Source organism: Fulmarus glacialis, unplaced genomic scaffold (genome assembly GCF_000690835.1).
Source record: "Fulmarus glacialis isolate BGI_N327 unplaced genomic scaffold, ASM69083v1 scaffold14082, whole genome shotgun sequence".
In the NCBI taxonomy this organism is placed as follows: domain Eukaryota; kingdom Metazoa; phylum Chordata; class Aves; order Procellariiformes; family Procellariidae; genus Fulmarus; species Fulmarus glacialis.
In genome coordinates, this window is record NW_009197276.1 from 28460 (window position 1) to 52331 (window position 23872).

The following is a 23872-nucleotide window of genomic DNA, read 5'->3' on the forward strand; positions in this document are numbered from 1 at the left end:
ATATGGAACAAAAGAGAAAATCTAGGAGAGCAGTGAGAATGACAGAACAATTTTAGCAATGGAAACGTGCATCAAAAGGATGCGATACCTGAAAGCAAGTGAAAATCTTTGAAAGAGACCTTTCAGAGAGTTATAGTCAGTGAAACACCAAAGCATTTTTGGTCCAAGAAGACACACATGAATCCTAAATACAAAGTGCTCTCACAGTGACGTGACTAATTAGGATTATGTGTAAAAATACAATTTCCAACCACAGAGCTCCTTATGCCGTGACTATTTTCACTTGGACACAGAAATTAAGATTTGGCAGCTCTGAAAATACTTTTGCTTCATGTGCTCCTGAAAGAATAAAGTTAGAAAGAGTGGAAAGTATGAAATTTGGTGCCCAGCAAACAGTCAATTACAATTACAATTGAAAATTACAATTTTACATTATGTCACTAATTTCTGTGTGCAAAGGAGCCAGTTCATTACAGAGCCACAGATTCTTTCCGTGACTAGAAATAACTGATGACCTGAAAAAAATCCACAATCCATACAACCCAACATTAAGCTGAGTTGCAATTGTTTTCTGAGCTGAAGGAATGACTTCGCTCACAACCCTGACGCTCTTGATGACATAAGTTGGTCCCTCCCGGGTAGGAGGAACATTTCCTCCTAGACTAAGAATACAGTGCTTCAGATGTACTGTTCTTCATCTCCTCCATTCATGAGCAATGACCACTTGTCCCCTTCCTCCTCAACAAAACCATTACGTCTCGGCAGCTTGTCTGAAGTCAAGGAAGAAAGAGACACTTGGCTAATCTGATCCCAAGGAGCCAGTCTGGATGAATCCCTCCTCCTATCATCCATTCCAATATGAACACTGATTTGGGAAGGGGTAAGTGGCTTCATGCGGCCTTGAGCTTGTGCTTCATAACTTTCTGTGTCTGGCTTCTTATAACTAAGAAGAAAAAGAGAAAAGATGTTTAGTACCAAGAGGTCAATGTGTAGAAGCGTCTTCAGCATTAGAACAAATCAGAAACTTCTGACAACCGAAATGTTACCTGCACTTCAGACACAATGTTAATGGCTAAGAGTACTGGTCACACAGCATTAAGACATTTCAATAGTAAAAGAGAGGGACTTTCAAAGTGAGGTTCTTTAAGAAAAATTATGAGTTTGCTGACTTATGAAAGGGTTCACAGTAGACAATTGCAGGGGAATGGACTTGATGACCCAAAAATCACTTTCTGATTCAATGTACTCTAGGTCAAAAAAAGCCCAGCAATGGGCAAGTATGCATGGTCTTCTTCACATATATGATCATGTTCTTTGGAATCTCAAGTTCTGTTCAGCTGATGTGAAGCTTCAAGAAAGATTATTGTTCTACAGAGTATACTGTAATACAGCTTCCATAAGTCTGAAGCCAAATATGTTTTGGGGGGTTCTCAATATCTAACCACAATGGTGTCCGATACTTAATGTAATCAGCACAAGATAAAAAGAACTAGAGAATAAAGGAATCCCTTTAGAGAAATTTCTCATCCTTTGGATAACTAGACACAGAAAGTTTTTAGGATGAAAATCCTGTAGTGGTAGGGCTGATTCTGCAAACAGACATGAGCACGTACGTAGTTTTTATTCTAGATTGTAGTCTCATTGAGCATTTGCAGCATCAGAATCATGGTGCAGCAATAGATTTCCTATATTAATTTATGCTATACTATACTATACTATACACTACAGAAGACCCCAGCTACAGTAGAAATATTTGAAGGTTTGGACTAATTTCAGACACTGTAAAAAGCCTTATTTTTGAAAGATGTTCGCTCACAATGCTGTTAAAAACTGGTCCACTGTAACTGCATCCAAAAAGGGCACCCAAAAAATGTAGCATAAAAAAATTAATAGAATTTGAAAAATCTTATTATAGTTCAGAAATTGGTTCGCTTCCAAAAAAATAGAGCAAGATACTTTATCTGTAGCAGGGTGCAAAAGAATAAATACACTGCTTCTCTGTTTGTCTCTGGCTAAATTAAATAAACAAAAAAATAAAACCAGGTACAAATCTTTTAAAAAATATCTACTGCTACATTATGGATAACTGTCTTTTGAATGATTTGTTCACTTGATATTCACAGCAAAACCAGTGCTGATCATTACCTCGCTTGGTATTGAACTAGATCTCCAACACAGGTGCCCTGATGGCATCTAGTCACACTTTTAGCTGCTAGTTAAAAAACGGTCAGTACAGTCTTAGTCCAGGTGTGTTCATAATAGTGACGTCTGTCTCTTTTGGAGCCAAGGATTAGACAGAACAACCCCAAGCTAAAGGACTGTCAGGTACTTCTAGGTATACAAAGCCCAAAGTAACGTCTCACTTGAGTCCCAGCAGCAGTGCTGCCTACGGTTCCCCAATTGATTAGTATAAGACAACTTGCCATTTCAGCTGCAGGGAAGACAGCACGACAGACACAGAAGAAGCTGCCATTGCAGCTGATCCCATCCAAGGCTGAAGCACAAGGCCAACAGGCATGAACACACCTAGCAAAAAAACATACGGACATCAGCCAGAACCACCTGTCCCAACAGACATTTCTGTCCCTGCATATCATAGAACAGATCAGCAGTTCTACCACATGACTTGCTGAGACCTCCATAAACACAACTAGATTGATATACATTTACTCACTTATTTTTAAATATGTCCCTTCCATTGCAAGGGATGACCTTTGCACCAATTCAGCTACAAGACTGAGGCCACAAGGTATTCTGCACATACGAAACAAAGCAAAAGCAACAGAAAGACAAGGCAATAGTCCAGGCAAAGGAGGGAGAAGTTATTCATAAAGAAAAAGAGGAATGCTTGAAGTAAGCTTTAAGGAGGAATTTGGAGCATGAGAAGATATCTGACAGAAGCAGAGAGAATGCAAGTAGTAGGAGAGAAAACGTGTGACGTGGGGTGAATAAAAGAGGGAGTACCCAGAAGTGGTATCTCTGATTAGAGCTGGGTTTGAATATACAGAAACTAATCCCCAAGTACTGCTATGTGAAATAGGAGCATGGTTTTAATTTCATCATATAAGAATTTATTCTTAAGAGTTTAAAATTTGGGACACAAAGATTTTTTTCTACAACATGAAAAAAAAAAAAAAGAACTGTTTTAGTTCTTTTAGCTGTTCAAAAAGAACTATTTATTTTATCCTCCTTCTGCCAAGTTTTAAATACTCTAGGAACCTCTCTTTGGTTCCTTGAGCAGGAAATCCTGGGAGAGGCACCACAGAGCTCAACTGTGCTGCTGTCTTCAACAAGCTGAGCTCTGGCAGTCACATACCTGCTGCTATGGGTATTCCAAGCAGATTATAAATTAAGGCAAGAATCAGATTTATTCGTATTCTTCGAACTGTTCTCTTTGATAAGTGAATACTGGCAACTACATCCAGCAAGTCATTCTGCAAGACAGAAGAGCATTGAAAGTTTTCCACATGCAGTCTTCAGAATACCAAACCAAAAAGAGGAGTGTCAGTGATAAAAGAGGACACGTCAAAACTGTAGCGCTCACTCGGATAAGAACAACATCTGCTGCTTCAATGGCAACATCGGTGCCCGTTCCAATTGCAATTCCAACGTCGGCCCTGGCTAGTGCAGGGGAATCATTGACTCCATCACCAACCATCGCAACCTTCCTCTTCCCATTTTGGAGCTCCTGGACCTTTGCAACCTTGTGAGAAGGAAGAACCTCAGCAAAGACTTTTTTGATCCCAACCTACGTACGAAGAAAGAAACATACCCTGTTGATGATATACTTCATGCTAAAAGGAAGAGCCATTTGCTGTTATGGGTGAAGGGGAAACAAAGGAAGATCAACCAAACTGATTCAGGTAGAGGCAACACTTGCAAGCTACACAGAAGGGCTGAAGAGCAACATGCCTTTGGCATAAGAATGGGACTGATACAGCCCACTCCATCTTTACTGCAGAGATGCTGGCAAACCATGCTCTGCCCTTAGTGTCATGCCCCGCAGGGCTTCTGAAGTTCTACTGGCCTAGCAATAAAGGTTTGATGGGTAAAAGGGCCAGTTTTCATGCTGCTTGATGCATCAATAAAGGTTTCAAGGAAATGCAACACAGGAACCATGATCAGGCAGTTATACTAGGGGAAACACAGAAACGCCAAGTATGTGCAAGTCTCAGGGAAACTAGGAAAATAAAGCAGATGGCTGGCTAAACACTTGTACCCACCCACATCTCAACTAATATGCTACCAATGGAATTGCTACCAATGCCTTTAGCGCTGTAGTTGAAAAGCAGGTGGGTGTACTAAAGAGGGCTGGGATAATGCCCCTGGTTTGGCTGCCTCACCAGGCAGAGATCAGCTTTTCACTATACAAGGTAGAAGCCCTCTTTTAACCTTTCAAAAAAAAAGTAACATTTTAAAAAGTTTTTAGGACTGGCTTACCATTTTCCCATTGGAAAGGGAGTAAGTGCCAAAAATTCCATGGAAATGTAGGTTGGGACAGACTAAGCTTGTTTGAAAACTTCACTTGAGTGCCTGGAACCATAAATTGAAGCTTGTTTCTGAAAGACTTTTTCTCTTAACAAAGAAAGGTGGGGTGGGAAAGTGCTTTACCACAGTTGAACACAAAGGCAAAAGCGTGAATCAAAACAGGAGATGGATTAAAGCATCATACTGAGAAACAAAACAGACCTCACAACATATGAGAACATGCATACCACAGTGCTGGCTGAGTTAGCTGTGTGTTGGGATACCTTAGGAAAGGAAGGTGGCACATGGTAGATTAGTAGTAGAGCGATGCAAAGAGATGGAGAGAGTGAAAATGTAGCAAGGTAGAGTGAGAATTTGGCTTTGCCTTTGGAGCAACATTTATAGTTTGAGATCAAGGAAATCTCATATAAATCAAATCACTTTTAGACTGCTATGCTTCTTAACAATAATTCTTATTGTTATTACTATGTTACCTTTAAAGATAATGACAAATCCCCACTTCCCTTACTGGGAACAGGACTGGACCTTAAAGGAACTTTCCTTCATCACTAACCAAACACAACTGCCCTTCAGTGAAGGGAAGCAGGAGGCTTCAGTTCAGCAATGGACTAATTACTGCAAGAAACTCTGTACCTCTGGAGAAGTACTCACTGCTTGTCTTCAGTGGGATCTTAATGCAGCCACTGGTCTTTACTATGCCATTGTACCTGACCTGATTTTCAGCCCAATTCAAGAAAAGTTAGTCTTCATTTAATGTTTCCAGGGAAACTCTGAGTTCCTGTTCCAAATTCACTGGGGTAAGTAGAGTTTTAGAACCTCATCATGTATGTTTTTGAAATACAGAGAAGCAGATACCTGAGTAGCAATGGCTTTTGCAGTTTTTCTGTTGTCCCCCGTTATCAGCACCACATCTATTCCCATGTTTTTCAACGTGTGCACAGCAAGGGCTGCCTCCTGCTTGACAGTGTCTGCTACTGCGATCATTCCACACAACACGCCTGCACAAAGAAACGTCCTCTGTTAGAGAGAGCTGTGGGAGGCAAAGTGGCAGCAAGAGAACAGGACTCCCTCTCCATCACACCATGGTGGCTTGTGAAATAAGACATTCTGGGCAATATTGACACTCATAAGCCTGAACAACTGTCTACAGTTTTCTAAGTTATGGTCTCTTTCTTACACACACACACACACTTTTCCCATTTATCTGTTTCAAATCGAACAACAAATACCTTTAATATTTAGGGACCAGGAGGAAAGGGAGAAAAGGAGGATAGCTTTTAAATATGCCTGACTTCTAGGTTTTATGGTATGGACAAATACAATAGTGGGCCAGAGAAAGTTTTGGTATTTGTGCTCAGGTCAGATGTTGAAGCCACTCCTCCCAGAGGAAGCACATAGAGTATCTGCTTTTATGTCCCCTAATCTTTCCAGGTTGGATCTCTATTATAATTAATTACTTTCATACAGAAGCGTTGCACCTACCTTCCAACACATTGATGCAAAGGTGCATCCATGTTTCTTTCGTGACTGAGAAAAATCTCACATTTGTTTATCATTGCATGTTACCTTTCAAAAGTAAGGACTTAAGTAGGTTTTGCACCCCTATATCTCTATTTGCTATCACTAGCAGCAATAGGAACGCCAGCTGAATGCCATCAGAGCCCATATTTCCATGTTAAGAGCACTTGATTTTGCTGGACTGCTGCAGAAGCCCAGGCTGAGACATGCAAATGCCTCTCAAAAATTGCTCTGGAGAAGCACCAATAATATTTATTCAGTAATTGAATCAGAGGCCCCATTTCAAGATCACAGATGCACTGGCAGTCTATCACTGTTATAGTTTCTCATATGAAGGTATTGTCTGGGATCTTTTTCTGCATAACACAGAACAGAACCCCTGGCAAATGGCAAAACTCATTTAGTCTAATCTATTATACTTGAATAATCTAATGAATCATCATGTTTATTCATGATATGTTTTGAAATCAGTGATGTGATAGCTTGGCGTGTGATCCTTAAGCGATGTAGAGTCAGGATGGGACATGGCACTGCACTGTCACTGCTTTTCTGAACAACAGTCCTAGACAACAGGAGGTTCAGAAATTAACACTTAAATTAAAAACTACCCAACAAAACCTTATAAACACTGTTCTGAGGTGAAAGCTTCTTTTAAGAACTTTGTTACTTTACAGTTCACAAGCAGTTCTGCACTAAAAGATTAGTAGTTTCTTGACACTAAGCCACTGATCAATTGTTCCAGAGTTTGTTTTTATCCATTCCATGGTAGGATCAACTGATATTTATTAAGTCACTCCAAAGAACAGCAGTTACCATCTATAGCCACTAGTATGGCAGTTTGTCCTTTCGTTTCATGGTCTGTCATTGCATCATTTACATCATTTGCAATATGCAAGCCATTGCGTCGCATCCACTCACGATTTCCAATCAACACCGAGTATGTATGAGAAGCTGATGGACCTTTGTGCACAGACAAAAAGAAAAATGAGCAACTCAAAAATAGTGAACACAAGCCAGAGATGTTTGAGGATGACAATGTCAGGCTGCATTAGCTATAGAAAATTATTCTGAAGAGGTTTTCCTAATTTTTTTTTTTGTGTTCTGGACTAGCAATGGTCACACCCAAGACACAAACAGAATTAGTCTTGTTGAAGTGCTGCTGTCGTGGCCAAACACAAATGCAGGCATTACCTGAAGACAGCCTCATAAAACTTTTCGCCTTCAAGATTCTCCTTCAAGACTCAATCTGTGCCTGTTTATACACAGAAGTGCATCATAAACTTAATGGAAGTATTTGCCTGTATTTGCCTTTGCTAGTTGGCATTGTTTTTCTGAATAAGTGCAGTATGCGCATTTCATAAATGCCATGCTGCTTTGTTCTCACAACTAATGACTTCTTCCAAATATAAAGGTTATTTCTGGTAAGAAAAAAGTAGTTTTCTTCTAACAAACAATGAAACAGTATGTAGAGCACCTCATTATGAATTCAATTCGACTTCTCAAGAGCCATATGAAGCAGGTGAGAAAATATTACATTAACACCATTCACAAATGGCACAGTTCTGATGATTAAAGTTCTTATTTTATTTAATTCTTCTAATAGCTTTCTCAAAAAGGTCAGAAGAGCCACAGTCTTCTGAAGAGAACTGATGAGCTTCTTAAGGAAGGCTTTAAATACTTTTTCTTTCTCTCCTACACTACAAAAGAGCAAAGTGGATTCCACAGAGCCTGAAACAAAACCAAATGTATTGGCCTAATCAAAAACACCAGGCACTGAAACTTAGTTTGCAGATATAACATGCTTTATTGTGCATCTGCTGAATAGATTTTTTTTAAAAGTAAGTGCCTTGAGAGATATATGAACGGAAAACAAAAGGTCCAAGTTAATACGGAACTAAAGGGTAGAATATAAAAAGTAGCAGTAAGATATGTTAAAGGTAACTGCTCTAAATGGGAAGATAATGCTAATTGGCAAACTTTGCTCTCTGCTGGACCATTCTTCTATCCAAAAAGGTCATTGCTGGGTATGCCTTATTACCTATGTATTGTGTGGACTTTTCGAGTACCCATCACTGTAGCATCTAAATTCTTATTTACGTTTCTGAATTGCAGAGGGATCAAGAATAGGGGAAAGAGAAAGCTTCACTTTTTGTTAAGGCACATTTTTGTCCCTCAAGTTCTTTGCCTCCTTCTGCCATAAGTCCACGTTTCTGTTGTTCCTAGTCCAATAGGATTGTTTTACTGTGGTCGGCACTGTTGATTCATTATCCCTCTCATTGCGACTGGCGGTCACTTTGGGGGCAGACATACCGTGTGATTCGGAGAGTGTGACCAGCGTCTTATCTCCCAGAGGAGCACTGCTGTCCCTGCTGCTGTTAGTATCCAGCTTATCAAGACCCTCCTCGGCCATGCCCAGGACAGCCTCAACACCTCCAACTTTGCAGCTGATGCCACAGCCTGGGACTGCCTGGAAGTCGGTGCAGTATCCCAGGCTCTGAGTGCCAAGCTCCTGCGGACATAACCAGAGTTCATCATCAGTCTGTGCTGCCCCACGTGGGGTACAAATATTAGATAACTCCTGCCGAAAAGAGGTCTCACTCCTCCTCTTGACAATGACTGACAGACGGAAAAGCAGCATGGAGTATCAATAGTGCAGAGCTAAAAATAAGGATATTCTGGACGTGCTGTGGTTTAGACTTCTAGAAAGGGGCAGCCATACAGATCACATCCGGGTCTCAGCCCTAGCAGCAGCAAACCATAAAGGACAGCTTTTCCTGGTAGTTCCAGGATGAAGCAGTTACACTGGTGATTCATGACCTCAGCCAAGACTAAGAACTAAAGAGAAATACTATAACAATAAGCCATACAGTTCTGAAAAGATGCAACTTCTAATTAACCTCACAGACAACTGCCTGTGGGGGATCAGGCCTTTTATATATATGTAAAAGTACAGTGAAAAACTATATCTAATTCCTGGAGTGATCTGGCTGGATGATAAGGAAACTGGGTCTTTCTGTTGAGTTAGAGAGAGAAGCCAGCGAGTACCTTCAAGATGAGAAAAGGGATTACCAGGACTCTATAAGTTACAAAAAGAATGGAGAAAATATGCATTTATAAACAAGTTATTCTGGGTTGTCTTTGGAGGTTGGAATTACATGTACCTTTCAGTGACCTTCTTACAACACAGGGATGATAAGGCAGGTGGTAAGAATATCAGCAAACAGTATAGCATTGCAATTCATATAAGCCATGATCCAGTAATAACTGGTGCATGGCATGACTACACAAGTGTTGGGGAACTCAGATAAATTTGAAAACAGAAAATGTAAAATACAAGAGAGGCAACTGAATCATTACCCATACTCTCTTTTTCCTTCTAAATTTATATGTTAACTTCCGAATTTTTCCACTGAAAGATCTATCACTAATAAGTTTGATATATTCTTGCCAACTAATTTTTCCATAAATCAATTAATGACTTGTCTTAGCAAAAAGAAATTATATATTTAAACCAGGCTTCCTATTTTGGTTACTATTTGTGCTTTCATTCTTCCTGAAATATTTGAGGAACACATGCAATATATAAATGAACTTTGAGGATTTGCAAAAATTGCAAAGACTTGAGTAATCTATTAATTCATTTGTGAAATTCACACATATCACAGTTTAATATTCAGGTTTTAAAGCTTTTTGCCTAATCTGTTCAGATAAGCAAGTGACTAATAGAAGTGACTACAGTCAGGTAACATATGAAATGTCACCACACATTTGCTTCACAATGCTATTTTAAGCATAAGTATTCCTCCTGCACATATTCCACAATCCTTATTTTCCCACTAGTTCAGGAAAAACTTTGTAAGATCTTGCTTGAGAACTCCACAGCATTACCAGGAAAGTAAAACTTAGAATATGGCTTCTGGTATTGTCCAGATTAAGATGCACAATCATAAAATCTGCCAGCTTTCCAGCCTGTTACTTTTTAGGCAGGCCTGTCCCTGTGGCACTTGCTCATTCTATACAACATTGCTGCATTTGCACCGATCCCTTCAGGCCTTAGGTGAAATAGGAAGGCTAAGTACCTCTTTGCAGTATTTAGTGACTGCCACTCCTAAAGGATGCTCGCTGCTGGCTTCTGCAGTGCCAACCACTGCCAGTACTTTCTTCAGAGAGAGCACATCCGTGTCTCCCAGCAAAAGGACCCTCATGACTTCAGGAACTCCGCAGGTAATGGTCCCAGTTTTATCAAACATCACAGTCTTGATCTGCAAGAAATAAACCAGAGTTACTGCCTAAGCCCTGCGAGCATAGGAATGCTCATATGCTTTAGGCACATAAATAATAATAATCAGTTGACTATATCCACACCAAGACAGAATAAACCTACAAAAGTAGGGATTCCTGTATGTACCTTGAACTGTCAATACAACTATTGTACAATAGGTCTCCTTATGCTTTCTTATTCATTCCCCACACAGTGATTTCACTGAAGCTACAACATTATCCTGTATCTATATCAGGATCTCAGACAACAGAGTCATTGCAGGACTTGTACTGTCCTTTGTGTGTGCGTGTATGTATTCACATGCAGGATTCATGTAATGGCACCTTAATCACTTTACCACAGGGTATATGATGAGGGATTTTACAAATGCTGTTCTAAATAATTAACAATAGCACTGAGGAAAAGAGGACTCAGGAAGTTATCTGGTGATAAGAGCAGGTGGTAAGAGTGCAAGAAGCTGCAACAGGTTCCAGAAACAACAACCTAACCAAACCCAACCTCATGCTAGTCACCAAATTCAGCAATCACTTGTTAGCCAGCCCAATTGGTCTTGAGGAATCAGGAATGAACCAAAAAACACAGCCCCACATACACTGAAACCCAAAGCTAACATCAGTTTTAATCCTGAAAATAAACACGGCACAGAGAAACACATGAACCAAAAAACTCAACAAAGTAGACACTATTTCCTTTCCCAGCTATTCCAGCCCACCAACCTTGCAGAATCCAACCGGTCACCTTATCTTCCAAGCCCATACCCTAGCCTCACTTAGATTCAAAAGATAAAAAGTCCTGACACTGATTAGCAGTCATTTTATGTTTTTTTGCAGAGCCTTGGCAAAACTTCTGGTCTATGCTTTAAACGTCCAGTAAGAACAAGAATTATCAGTCTGATTAACTTATTCTTACCATCCTTTTCACTTAAAATGGTTTGTCTATGTCTAATCCAGTCTACCATAGCATGGTTTAAATGCATGTTCTTTTCACTGGCTGTGGACTGCTGCTCCTCTTTCAATCTCTTCCTCTTTTCATCAGTTTTCTGTCTTTGAAGGGCTTTTTCTGCCTCCCTTCCATCTTATTTCTATACACTAAAAGAACTTCAAATCGTTCTGTTTTTCTCTTACATCCTACATTTTAAACTACTGATCATGAACAATATGCATTTCACAACAGCCCTCTGAGGAAAGAAGGAAAACACTGAATTATTGGGCTCTTTTGCAGAAGAGGTAAAGAGAGTGCAAAATTCAGAAACCTCTGAGGTCATGCAGAAGATTAGCAGCCTCACTGGCATAAGATTGCAGAAACTGTTGGCTCTCAATACTTTGCTGTGACTCCTTTGAAGAAAGAAGGTCAGATCTGTCTTCTTTACCTTAATGAGCAGCAACCAATAGAAAAAATAACAAACAACATTCTGCAGTCTTTCTCTGGATCAGCAGGATTTCCTGGGAAATTGTATTTCATGTAACAACAGCTGGGTAAGCTACAAAAGCACAAAATGAACTATTAACCTTGTGTGCCATCTCCAGGGGTTTTCCGCCTTTGATGAGAATACCATTCTGCGCAGCAACTCCTGTGCCCACCATCACAGCTGTGGGGGTAGCCAAGCCTAAAGAACAGGGGCATGCAATGCTCAGCACAGTGATTGAGGTTTGAAATGCAAACCTCAGTATTAGTTCAGCTTTTGAAACGTGTTTGTTCTGATTCTGCAAGAAGAGGGAAGAGAGGGAGGAAAAAAAAAGAGAGATGTATGATTGCTGATAGAAGATAACATAGATGTACAATCAATCATAGCCATTTCAAAAAACACATTTACCTGGAAACCTCCAGTATAGGAAAGCAATCTATTATTGTTACTGTAATGGTAGAGAAAGGTCAATGTTATGAATTGTTTATGGCAGTATTTTCTGGCTTTTTTTCAGCTCAAGCACACATATGCCTGACTCTGCTCTCAGGCTCCTGGATGACAACATAGCTTGCTGGCATTTCCTATATAGCTTAGCAGAGGAGAACCCTACTTCCAGGTACACAGATCCCCACAGTTGCCAAGCATAGCAAATACACATCCTAAAGATAACAGAAGCTCATCTTCTTTCTAAAGCCAAACACACTATCTGCCATCAGGAACAAGGATGTTCAAAAAAATTTCAGGCAGTATAGGAATGGCTCAGCTCCTTGCAATGCAGCTATATATCATGTTTAGTCCAGAAACACTGCCAATAATTTCAGTTTGTAGGAACCCCATACAGAACTAAGGGGTAAATGCAAAGGTATATTTATACCTGCAGATAGATTTTAATTAGTGTAATTATCTGCTCTGTGTAGAAAACACCACGTTGTACAAAAGTATTTCCCAGGTTGCAACATCAAACCCTACGCACAGAAGGTATGTTAATTACACTGGAAGATATCCTAACACCAAAATCCAGCTCTTAATGAAATTACTTACAGGAAAATATTTTTGAATAACATCAAAATTTATAAAACCAATTGTGATCCATACTATCAATGTCACTGTTGAAATGATGATGATAAATGGAACAAAATATCCACTAAACTTATCTGCCAGTTGCTGGATGGGTGCCTATAAAAAAGAAAAATATGTATTTGTATGTTTATGATCAAAACACATAAGTATGTAGAGTTCATTAAACTATCTAATATTCTTCATCTGATTCTTTTTTGAAGTCTGGAAAACACACAGTTTGTTGAACAAGTAAATATATAAAAATAGAGAATCTTTTTCTTATATAATCAACATCTGTGAATAAGTTTTTCTTTTCTATTATTTTTACCTTTGACATTTGAGCTTCTTCCACCAATTTCACGATTTGTGCCAGAGTGGTATCATTACCAACATGAGTTGCATTAACAAGAACTGAGCCATGTGCATTTATAGAACCAGCAATCACTGTGCTCCCAGGCTTTTTAGTGACTGGCATAGCTTCCCCTAGAAAGAAAAGGTAAGAATAAATGAGGCAATACCCCTAATAATAGTGAACATAGTTCATTAGCACACAGTTCATTGTATACTGGCAAAATCAGCATGCTAAGCAATGATGACAAGAAATCACATATTGTATATCTCTGTCTAGTGAAGACATGTATAAGTGCTGTCATACTTCTATAAACCTTTTCCTAGGTTTAGTTTCAGAGCAAATGCTGTTTCCTTGGTCCTAACCCTCCAGTATGCCATCCCTCAAAAGGGCCAGGAGCAAATTGATTGTAGAAAGAACTGCTAAGAATTTCTCTGATTAATACTTTGCATAGCCATGGGAGTTTGAGCAATCTGTCTTTATTTCCACCACCCTCAGTTTTCAAAGACTAGAAAAGTTGCCTCTGTGGCAAAGCTCCTTGTTCTCATGCTGCCTCTCTGAGAATACTAGCTCTACAAAATCTTTTTTTTTTCTAATTTTAGGGTTAGTGATAATGACTGGTTCTCTTAAACTAAGGGTGTCCCTGTTCCCCAAGCAAAGTAAATACATAATTAAAACAAGTAAGCCAATGCCAATGTAAAGTTTTTATATCCTTCACCTTATTTATAAGAATTGTACCATGCAGTAAATCCTTATTATATTTACAAAATGAAATGAAAATTTCAGAAGCTGTGAAAAAGTCCTATGACCCTTAATGAGCATCAAGTCATGAGGCTTTCTTTCCCTCTTCTTGCTCACTGGGAGATCCCTGTCAGAAGCCCTGTTCAGTGCCCATGCATATACACTCCAACATCTCAGCAATATTTCCCCATCGCCCTTTAGAAGTTATTTCTGAGAAGGTACCAATTCTATAAATACATTCCAGGAGAAACTCCCACCAGATCTCTGGAATAATGACAATAGTCTTTAGACTCTACTCATCCCATCAGTACGTTAGTAAAAGTGACAAACTGAGCGGAAATTGTTCAGCTTTTTAGGGTGTGTGCAAACGTGGGATTTGGATTCAAGCTCACAAAGACCAGGCACAGCATCCATTAAGGTGGGAGGTTATTCAGACAGCAGCTTTTGGGTTGGGTCTGCTCTCCTTTCTTTTAAGAAAGAGTTCTAAAAGATTTCACTTCTTTGCATAAGTGTAAGGGAAGTTACCAGTAATGAGTGACTCATCTGCCATAGAACTTCCTTCGATGACCTTTCCATCCACTGGGAACTTTCCACCAGGAACAACCTTTACAATATCACCCCTTTGAACCAGTTCAACAGCTACCTGCTCCTCCCTGCAAAAGATGCAAGTAGAACAGACAGATTATTTACACCATCAGCTTCAAAATAATAATAGTGCTTTCACATTAACTGCATCGAGCCTAGTGTGTGCAGCCAGGCAGCCTGAAGGGGTTTTGGTTCATAAATATATACCTGATGATAGAGTGGTCAGGTCCAAGAGTCACCACAGTGGCTTCTGTGGCTTGAAGAGATATAAGTTTAGCAAGAGCTTCTGAGGTCTTACTCTAAGAAACAGAGATAAATGTTTAATATATATTAAGATATAGAAATGCTGATGTCTACTTAACACAATGAACTCTAAATGACATTGTATAATATAGGCTACATCAGAAACATCTGACTCAAAATTCCTCTGAATAGTTTTATTCTATTCTCATCATAAATACACAATAATTAGTGTGAAGATGAGTTACCTTTGCTATGTGTTCCAGCCACCTCCCAAGGGCAATGAACACGAACAGCATCGGAGGAGTGTCAAAGAAAGTGACAGGGCTTTTCTCTGCCTTTTCAATTATCGCTACCATCAGGATCACACACGAATACACATAAGCAATCGTCGTGGCCAGTACGATGAGCACGTCCATATTGGCCGTCTTGTGCTTTAGTGATTTGTAAGCTTGTACATAAAAATACCATCCACCAAGAAACTGTTGGTGTAAGCATGGACAGACTCGTATTAAGATCACAGCAGTGAAAGCAGAGAGTACCTAATACTGCCTATAGCAGAATTATAAACATGTATTAGATAAGGGAAGGCATTGCTGTCCCATGCAAATTTTATATTGATGTAACTTCAGTGGAGTGGTCTACTAGGAGGCTGACTCCATTGTCATCCTCTCACTTGCCCTTCCTTGTTCTCAAAACAACCCTGCCAGCTAATTATCAGCAATACAAAGGAAACAAGGCACAGAAGTTGAAGGTATTTACCTATAGCTACCCAATTAGTTTGCAGCTGAACAGGTATTTCTTCATTTTAACACTACCTTCCCCACTTGAAAAACTATCTGACACAACTTTGGCAGGAGTAAGTGCTGTGAGCAATTACAGAATGGATAACTTGCAGAAAACAGCCACTTCATTCTGCACAGGTGTACAGACAAGAGGGCAGGGCTAATTCACTAAACCTTTCCAGTCTCCTGTCTTTATCACTTCAGGTTACATAAATGGGAGATGAATAGAAAGCAAACCCCTAGGAAGTACTGTGGACATACCTGAACGAAAGTGCACAGGACAAAGAAGAGAAGATTTAAAATAGATAGTCCAGGAATGAGATTCTGTTCCAGCACCATAGACCCATGGTGTGCACCGTCGGGTATTAGCATATAAATCATTAGGATTAAGACAGGGATACCAAACAGTAGGCTGCACAAGAAAGATTTCCTCCACCTGAAAAGTAGAAGCTGTAAATCCCTGGTTGTCATACACCCCGCAGTACCCAGCCCAAACAGTGTGCTCGCAGTGCAGAGTTTGGGGTATTACTACTGTACTCAACACAGCTTCAGGATATTTGGGAAAGATCCAACACTTCAGGACAGTTTCAGTGTCTCCTACATATACATAACTGTATAGACTTCTACCAGTTAAAAACTGAAACTAATGAAAGTAATAAAAGTACTTGAACCAAATGGCAAATCGTAAAATTAAGTATGCTTTACACAAGGATAAGCTAAATTAAATGAGAGGAGCGTGGGGGAGGTGAGTTACAAGAGATGATCTATACACGTTCATTAGTGAGAGAGAAAGAGAAATACTTACTGCCGTATTTCCTTTTTATGATCCAGGTTATGTGCATTTGGAACTCTTCTAGCCACAGAAGCATGAAAGCCAATTTCCTTTTTATTGAAAGGGGAGGAAAGATGAGTTAGTTTTGATTAAACTAACCATATTACTTATAACACATTTAAATGACACTACTTTTAGAAGAAATGTCAGAAAAGGACACTGTTCCATATTTAATAAATGCCAACTTCTTATTTATTTTTAGATTCTGCCAACATGAGAGGATATTTCAGACAGTAATTTCAAAATGTGGACTGCAAAGGATTTCTGCTACCTATACATGGACACAGTGTATAGATGCAGTAAGTGTCCCAGGTTTCTTAGGCACAGGAAGCTCCCACTGACAGCTGGAGTTCTGCTGCCCTCCTCCTCAAGGGAAATTTATGCCCTTTCATCTCCACTGGAATAAGTATGAGAGATGGGAAATACTACAAAGGAAGGTAAAAATGTACAAGCCACTGGGCTAGTCAACCTTGCAAACATCTCCTTAACACTACAGTTGAGTAGATACACCTGAAATTGAAAATCAAAGTGGCTAGAATCAATTTAAACCTGTAAAATAACAAATTGCAGGGCAAAGCATCCCAGAAAAAAATATATGCAAAAAGCCAGTTTTGACTGATGTTTCAGTGAGTTACTGCAGTAGAACCACCAACCCCACAAAAAACCACAAAAAACCCAAAGCACAATACATTTCAACTTCTTATCTGCATCATGAAATGCTCCTGTGGCAAGATGCACTTCACAGAACTCCTCTGCCAGCCTGAAGAGTCTACTAGTTAACATGTTAATCACTGCTGCTGCATCAATTCAGCTTTTTTCTGAGTAAATACTCTAGAACACGAAAGGCAAACAGTCTCTGCTGTCCTCCTGACTACTCACTGTGTGCGCCTCATACAGTAATTTCTCTTCCCTTCTGGTGGGGCAGAGAAGGAAAATTTTTGTCCACACCTGGGCCATGATAACAGCAGATTTTATTATCTGTGTGGTTACTGGTAAGCCAGGATTTTTTTCCTTTAGTGGCTGTATCACAAGCTCTTTCGGTTTAAAAAGTTCTTCTCTGAATTGATGTGGGAATAAATGCCAGTATATAGAGAAATGTGTAATGTTTGTGGTATGAGCTGTTGCAAAACTTCTTTTACAGATTCTTTCATTGGCAAGAGAAAGTAGTATTTTTTTCTGAAGTATCAACACTTCACTGAAATGACTGGAAATCAGAGACACATGATTCTACACACAGAACTGTAAAGAATGAATATATGACACTTTTACCAGATATAGATAAAAAAGGCTTCTTTTTTGTAGTTTTTAGGGTGTGTTTTTAGAGTAACAACCTGGGAGACTATGCACTACTGTGGAGCATCTACAGCAGCTTCACCAGAAGAGCATAAAAACATATGGCAATTACCATGCCATCTGCAAAAGTCAGAGAAACCTCTCAAATATCAGCTGCTTTATTTCCTTTTTAAATTCAATTTATAATTGTTCATACATAAAAATTTCTAAAGCCTACCTCAATTATTTTTATAATATCTCGAGGTCCAGTAATTTCAGGATCAAACTGGATGTGAGCTTTGCAAGTAGCAAGTGCAACTGAGGCATAGAATATGCCATTTGTTCTCATGAGTTTGGATTCAATATTGTGAACACAAGAAGCACAAGTCATCCCTGTAATCTAAAGAAAAGACAAATCTAGTTACAGTTAGAAGTCCCCCACACTCACCCAATCTTTGTGGATGAATTTGAGTCAAGGCCTCCCCATGTCACAAAGGTACTAACGGCTATTCAAGCTCTGCTGGTACTGACCCAAGGCCTCAGCATGAAGATTTTATAGAGCTGTCTTAAATGAAACAAAGCTGAGAACATAACTATCCACTTTTATCCTCTTCTCCCAAGTAACTAGCAACAGAATGAGAGGAAATGGCCTCAAGTTGCCCCAAGGGAGGTTTAGTTTGGACATTAGGAAAAATTTCTTTACTGAAAGAGTGGTCAGGCCTTGGAACAGGCTGCCCAGGGAAGTGGTTGAGTCACTGGAAGTATTTAAAAGACGTGTAGATGAGGCGCTTAGGGACATGGTTTAGTGGGCATGGTGGTGTTGGGTTGACAATTGGACTGGATGATCTTAGAGGTCTTTTCCAACCTTAGAGATTCTATGATTCTACTATAAAATTCTGCAACCAGCAGTTATAGTCACAGCTATATATTTGTATAGCAGCACTCGTACATTGTATTAACTGTAATAGCATAGCTAATATAGTTCTATCAGCAGCTATTTTAACATTGCCAAAGTCAAACTCTGCATGTGTAACTTCATCTCGCTTACTTAAATTTTCTTGTGGCTTCAATAAGGCACGTTTCCACTGTCTGATCTATTAGCACAACTGCAGACTGTTGTTATCTGTCTTCTAGTAGTTATATGTCAGAGAATAAAAACAGACTTTTGAAGAATCTGTCCTTCATATAAACAATTTACCAATTTTACCCAAAGTTCTCAGATCTCTGTACAAAGCCCCAGGCATTATCAACACGTATTTGGTGATACATTCTCAGTTGCTCAGAGTCTGTACTGTTGACTGAAGTGCCTTCACAGAAAAGTTCTGTTTCATTTCTCCTTGCTAAGAAGTCTATTCTCTACATACAACTTTTTATTTCAGCGCCTTTAGACAGGTTCTTCTAAGACAAATCGATTTTGTCTTTTCAGCAATTAAGAAAAAATAGTGTCACCAGCCAGAACTGACCTGCTGAAGCTACAATTCCTTAAACAAAAGCATTGGCAAGAAAATTATTCTTCCAGACCTGACTTCTCCAAAACCAACATATAATTTCAAATACACATGACTTACAAGAAGCTCCACATTTCCTTCTGTTTCTGCATGATCTTCTATGATGGTAGCTTCAAAACCCAAGTTCTGGATCAGCTGTGCTATTTCAAGAGGCTGTATGAATTCTGGCTTGTATTTTATCTCTGCTTTACCTGCCATCAGTGCTACCAACACTGAAACAATTCCTGCAGTGGCAATAATAAAAAATATTAGATAATGTAGCTCCTTTGAGGGGAAGAAAAATAAAGTATTACAAGTGATTGTCAATGTGGGCTGTGACAACAGAGATGTTATAAGCCTAATGATTTCTCTCTGCCTCTTTCTAGTGTTGTTCCCTAGTCACAACAGCAAAGTTTTTACTGAGATCCAGCCACACTGCAGTTCCTTTTAGCAATGAGAGGAACCTCAAGCGTTACACACGGAAAGAGGCAAGTTTTGATATGATCTAATGAGACAAAAAGAATGTTCAGAAGCAATCTTTGCACTCATTGCTGCAAGCTCTACCCTGGACTCTCTAAGTTTGGAAAGCCCTAAAAAAATCCCACAGCACAATGCTAGGCCTTTTTCTTTTCTTGTTTTTCCCTTTTTTTTTTTTTTTCTTCTTTTTTTAAATAAGTAAAAGCACAGAAATCTACATTTAGAATTGAAAAGCAAAACATAAAAATCACAGGAAAAAAAATTGTTCTGAAGTGCTAATGGTTTCTTGGATTTTTAAATCAAGGCAGTGAGACCATCACTGTGAGACTGGGGGTGCAGGAATCAACAAGCAAAACCCTCCAAAGACATGCCTACACAAATTAAAGCAGACAATGCCAATGCTCATCTGTTCATCTTCTATATGGGCAGAGGAAAGGCAGCTCCAGTCTGCAGACTTCTAACCTAATAAGCTTTGCTGTGCCTAAACTAATATAATTACACAGGCTCTGGAGCCACGCATTTGTTTGTACCTGCTTGTGCAAATGTGCCCTGAAGGGTAAATTTCACATCACAAATGTGTCAGAGCTCTCAACAGCTCTGGAAGAGATGGATTGCTCTGTAAAGCAATAAGGCCTTGAAAACTAAATGAGAATCATTTCTCTGTTCTTGTCTTGAGCCTTATTTGAAATTTTGATCACATTGCAACAACTTACTGTTACAATACAAGTATGTCCATCGGGTTTGTCCATCAGTGCAGTAGGATAGTTAAACAGTGAAGTAGTTTCATTAGCACTAAGAAAGAGCATTAAGTCTATTTAACCTCAAGATGTTGTACCGCAGCCTCTTCCGTTAACCACATACAATACCTTTTCCAACCCATAGACCCTTATAGACTCATTATAGGAATCTTAAATTTATTACCATCTTCTTTCTGCAAATTTCTTTCAATGGTAGACACACAGGACGCACAGGTCATGCCTGTGATTTGTAAAAAACACTTTTCAGCTGTCACTCCGCTGGGCTGGTTTGGCCCATCAAGGTGAGGACTGTCTGGAAGAGCATCCGAGGCACAGGCTTGGCGAGGAGGCTCTGGAGCTTGAGGCTGCACGGCAACATTGCTGGCATCAGGCTGGTGCCTCCGTTCTCCAGCGGCGGTATCTTGAATAAACGCACAATAAACTGAACGAACACTACCTACAGTGCTATCGGATGATGTAAAACTACAAGCAGGTCACATTTATCAATCATGCAAAGTGTCTTAGTTGTTTGAAAGGTGACATGGTAATCTTGGTCTCTTCATGGAAATAATATAGATTGTTACTATGGGTATAACAATATACACTCACCAGTACCACTTGCATGACCACTTAAGTCTACAGAACCGGTTTTCCACTTTCACATAGCAAATGACTCCCTCCAATTTCAATGCCTAGACCTGACAGCTACTTCCACTCAATAAAAACATATTGATATCTAGAGGGTCCTTATCCAGCACAGAGAACGCAGTCCAGCCTCACATCCATTCTGTCCTTGTTGTCATCTATGCAGGACTCATAGCACTTCATCTCAAACAAGGAAAAGGACAAGTTTCTCAACAGGTTTCTCTTTATGGCACAATATTTACACTGCGAGTACTGCAAAATGAGTAGTGGAAGGATTTGCAGCACCCAGAAGACCTCCACACATACAGGCCTGTTGCAATCATTTTTGTTCTTTAACAGATACTGAACAGACACCCAACAGCTCCAGCTGCATTCACAAACTGCCTTCCTTGGGCAGAGGTCTGTGTAAAGGACCAAGAGTTGCTTCTGAACACGTTAAACACAGGGGCTCCCCTCTTCGTCCATAGATGGATTGGGAGGTCTCCCACCAACAAACTATAAACCAAACAAATCATAATTAAACACCACGTACGGCTCCTCCTCAACTGTAGCAGTTCCACAGATTCAAAGGGATTGGACCCATGAGAAAAGCTAATAGGATGTGGTCTATTGGGATCAAACTAATTCATTCCAAGTAAACTACATCAGCATCTCAAAGCAAATCTGTTGAGTTGAAGCAGAGAAATATTGCCACATTTGAAATTCACTAGAGAGGAGATTGTGCACCATAGCAACTTCTTAAACATTGAGCACATGTACAAAATGTACAAACTGACATGTAAAAGCACTTGCTCCCACCAAAGAGTACCTGCACCTTGCTACTTACCTTGCTTAAAGTAAGGCTTAGTAAAGTAGGGCTAGTAAAAATACTCAAGAAATAAAGGTCAAAGGATTAGGACACTAAAAAGAGATTTTAGCTATGTAAAAAGTGGTTTTAAATGAAAGAGATTTCATTAAGTTTGCAGGGTTTAGAATTTTGGAATATAAATGAAAACACTCGGTTCGATAGGTCTACTTACAGAAGCATGTAGACATAGGAGGAAAACTACTTCAGTGGGTAAGGGGATCAGCTATTTGAAAGACCTTGTACCAACTTCCAAACCTTTTGGCTTCATATATAACTCAACTCTTCCACCCACTAGTGCAGTTATTAAGGACTGAAATAAGGTGCTTCACAGCTGAAATCTCTCTCCCTTGATAAGTGAGGTCAGATCAGGCCAGTCCCTTAGAAAAGACAATGCCAATATGATGTTCTAAGAGTTTCTCTCCAGAAGAGAGTCTCAACAGAGGTGTCGCATGGCCCAGCTTGGCACGCTACCCACAGAAGAAAAAACACTGTTACCTGTCAGCACAGAAGCATCAAACCCCATGTCTTCTATGGCAGTTTTTAAGTCTTCTCCATTAGTGACAGCTGGATCATAATGTATGGTCCCAGTTCTGTCAGCTAGAGAAACTGCTATACATTGCACTCCTTGTCTCTGTGATATGGTCCCTTCTATGGATTGTACACAGGAATTGCAGGTCATGCCATCAATCCTAATAACAGCTGTGCGTGTCGTGTCTTGCAGCGGCTCTCTGAAGAGATCACAGAGCAAAGCAGGTGATGGAGATGCTCCCTTATTTACTTCCGAACTATTAAGGAGACATACTTTAAAGTTTCCAGGTGGAAGGGATTCAATAGCTTGCTGCAAAGCTGACAGGGTAATTAAATTTGGGCTATACTGTACCACAGCACGTTTATGCTCCAAAGACACTTTAATACTTTGTATGCCAGGAAGATCTGATATATTTCCTTCAATGTTTCTGACACAGGATTTGCAGTGCATGCCTTCTATCCGTACAGCCACCGTAGCTGTGCCGCTCATCGTGGCGACCGGTGGATCCACCCAATCACTCTCGAGACTTGCCGGTGTCCCCTTGGGGTTTGCATTCTGCAGGCGCCTGAGATCGAGAACACCAAGCTTCAAAGGGGCTGATTTACTTTTAATGGTGCATTCATACCCCAGGTCACTGATGTGGCTCTTGAGGTCGTCAGGCTGAATGATGTAAGGATAGTAGGCAACAATTGCTTCCTGGTTACTGAGTGACACCTTGATTTTCGTCACACCGTGCAGTTTCCTAATCTTTCCTTCGATGTTAGTGACACAGGACTGGCATGTCATGCCTTCTACCCGAAGCTTAACTACTGCTTCTCTCAAGCATGACAAATCTACAGTCGCTGTTGTCGACCTCTCTTCTGCTACGTTGGCGTCAAAGCCCATATCCTGAATTTCCTGGCAAATCTGTTCAGGACTTATTTCTGACCGCAGATATTTTATTACAGCGTTGTTCTGTTCAAGGGAGACTTTAATACTCGCAATGCCCTTCACCTTCGAAATTTGGCCTTCTATCGACTGCACACAAGATTGGCAAGTCATTCCCACAATGTTGACTGCCACAGTGTGTTCTTGGGAAGATGGAGAGGGCGCAGTTTCAAAGCTCTCCTCGTAGCCCATGTTGTCAAAAGCAAAATTGTGTTTCATTGTAGGCTCCAGCTCACAGCCAGGGGGAGAATCTGTGTTGGACAAAGCCTAAAGAGCAAGAGGAAAAGTAAAAATAAAAAGCATGTATCTTTAGCACTGTAAAAGCAGCAATATTCTGCATGTGCTCTCAAGCACATATGAGAAGTGGTCTCAAGTCAGTCTATAACACCAAAACTCTTCACAATGTTAACTTACACTTTCAATATATTACCATTTAGCTGTGCCCACAATGATGAATCAGTCCTCTGACACTTCTCTTGAGCAATTTAAAAAATATTCACTAGGGATATAAAAGCAAAATTGTCTCAATATTTCCAATGCAATCATTTAAAACGAGATCTCTGCAGCCACGGGGCAATTTCACCATGCAGCCCGAGCCCTGCTCTTCAGAGCACACTGTCACCTGCACAAAGGGTCAGCAGAGTGTGCTGAATGTCTCTCCACAAAT

General features: G+C 39.9%; 1 protein-coding gene across 1 annotated transcript; it reads right to left on the bottom strand.

The window, feature by feature from the left end:
* Positions 1-431: 431 nt before the first annotated feature.
* ATP7B (ATPase, Cu++ transporting, beta polypeptide) lies at positions 432-23427 on the bottom strand. The gene is made up of 20 exons (XM_009572486.1): positions 22218-23427; positions 20442-20678; positions 19125-19288; positions 17795-17956; positions 16258-16334; positions 15714-15888; positions 14916-15149; positions 14635-14726; positions 14368-14495; positions 13081-13235; positions 12735-12869; positions 11797-11991; positions 10086-10268; positions 8290-8515; positions 6820-6957; positions 5344-5486; positions 3545-3748; positions 3317-3434; positions 2424-2526; positions 432-943 (listed from the first exon to the last, which is right to left on the bottom strand). The coding sequence occupies exons 1-20, from the start codon at positions 23422-23424 to the stop codon at positions 679-681; spliced, it is 4341 nt and encodes a 1446-aa protein (XP_009570781.1). The 5' UTR covers positions 23425-23427; the 3' UTR covers positions 432-678.
* Between the last annotated feature and the right edge of the window lie 445 nt (positions 23428-23872).

Bases quoted from the DNA above. Each gene is read 5' to 3' on its own strand.
- ATP7B (XM_009572486.1), bottom strand. From the start codon at position 23,424: ATGAAACACAATTTTGCTTTTGACAACATGGGCTACGAGGAGAGCTTT. The intron at 14,496-14,634 runs GTATATATTTAT...CATCTTTTGCAG, and splicing joins CCTGACCACTCTATCATCAG to GGAGGAGCAGGTAGCTGTTG. The intron at 11,992-12,734 runs GTAAGTAATTTC...CTCTTCTTGCAG, and splicing joins TTATTCAAAAATATTTTCCT to AATCAGAACAAACACGTTTC.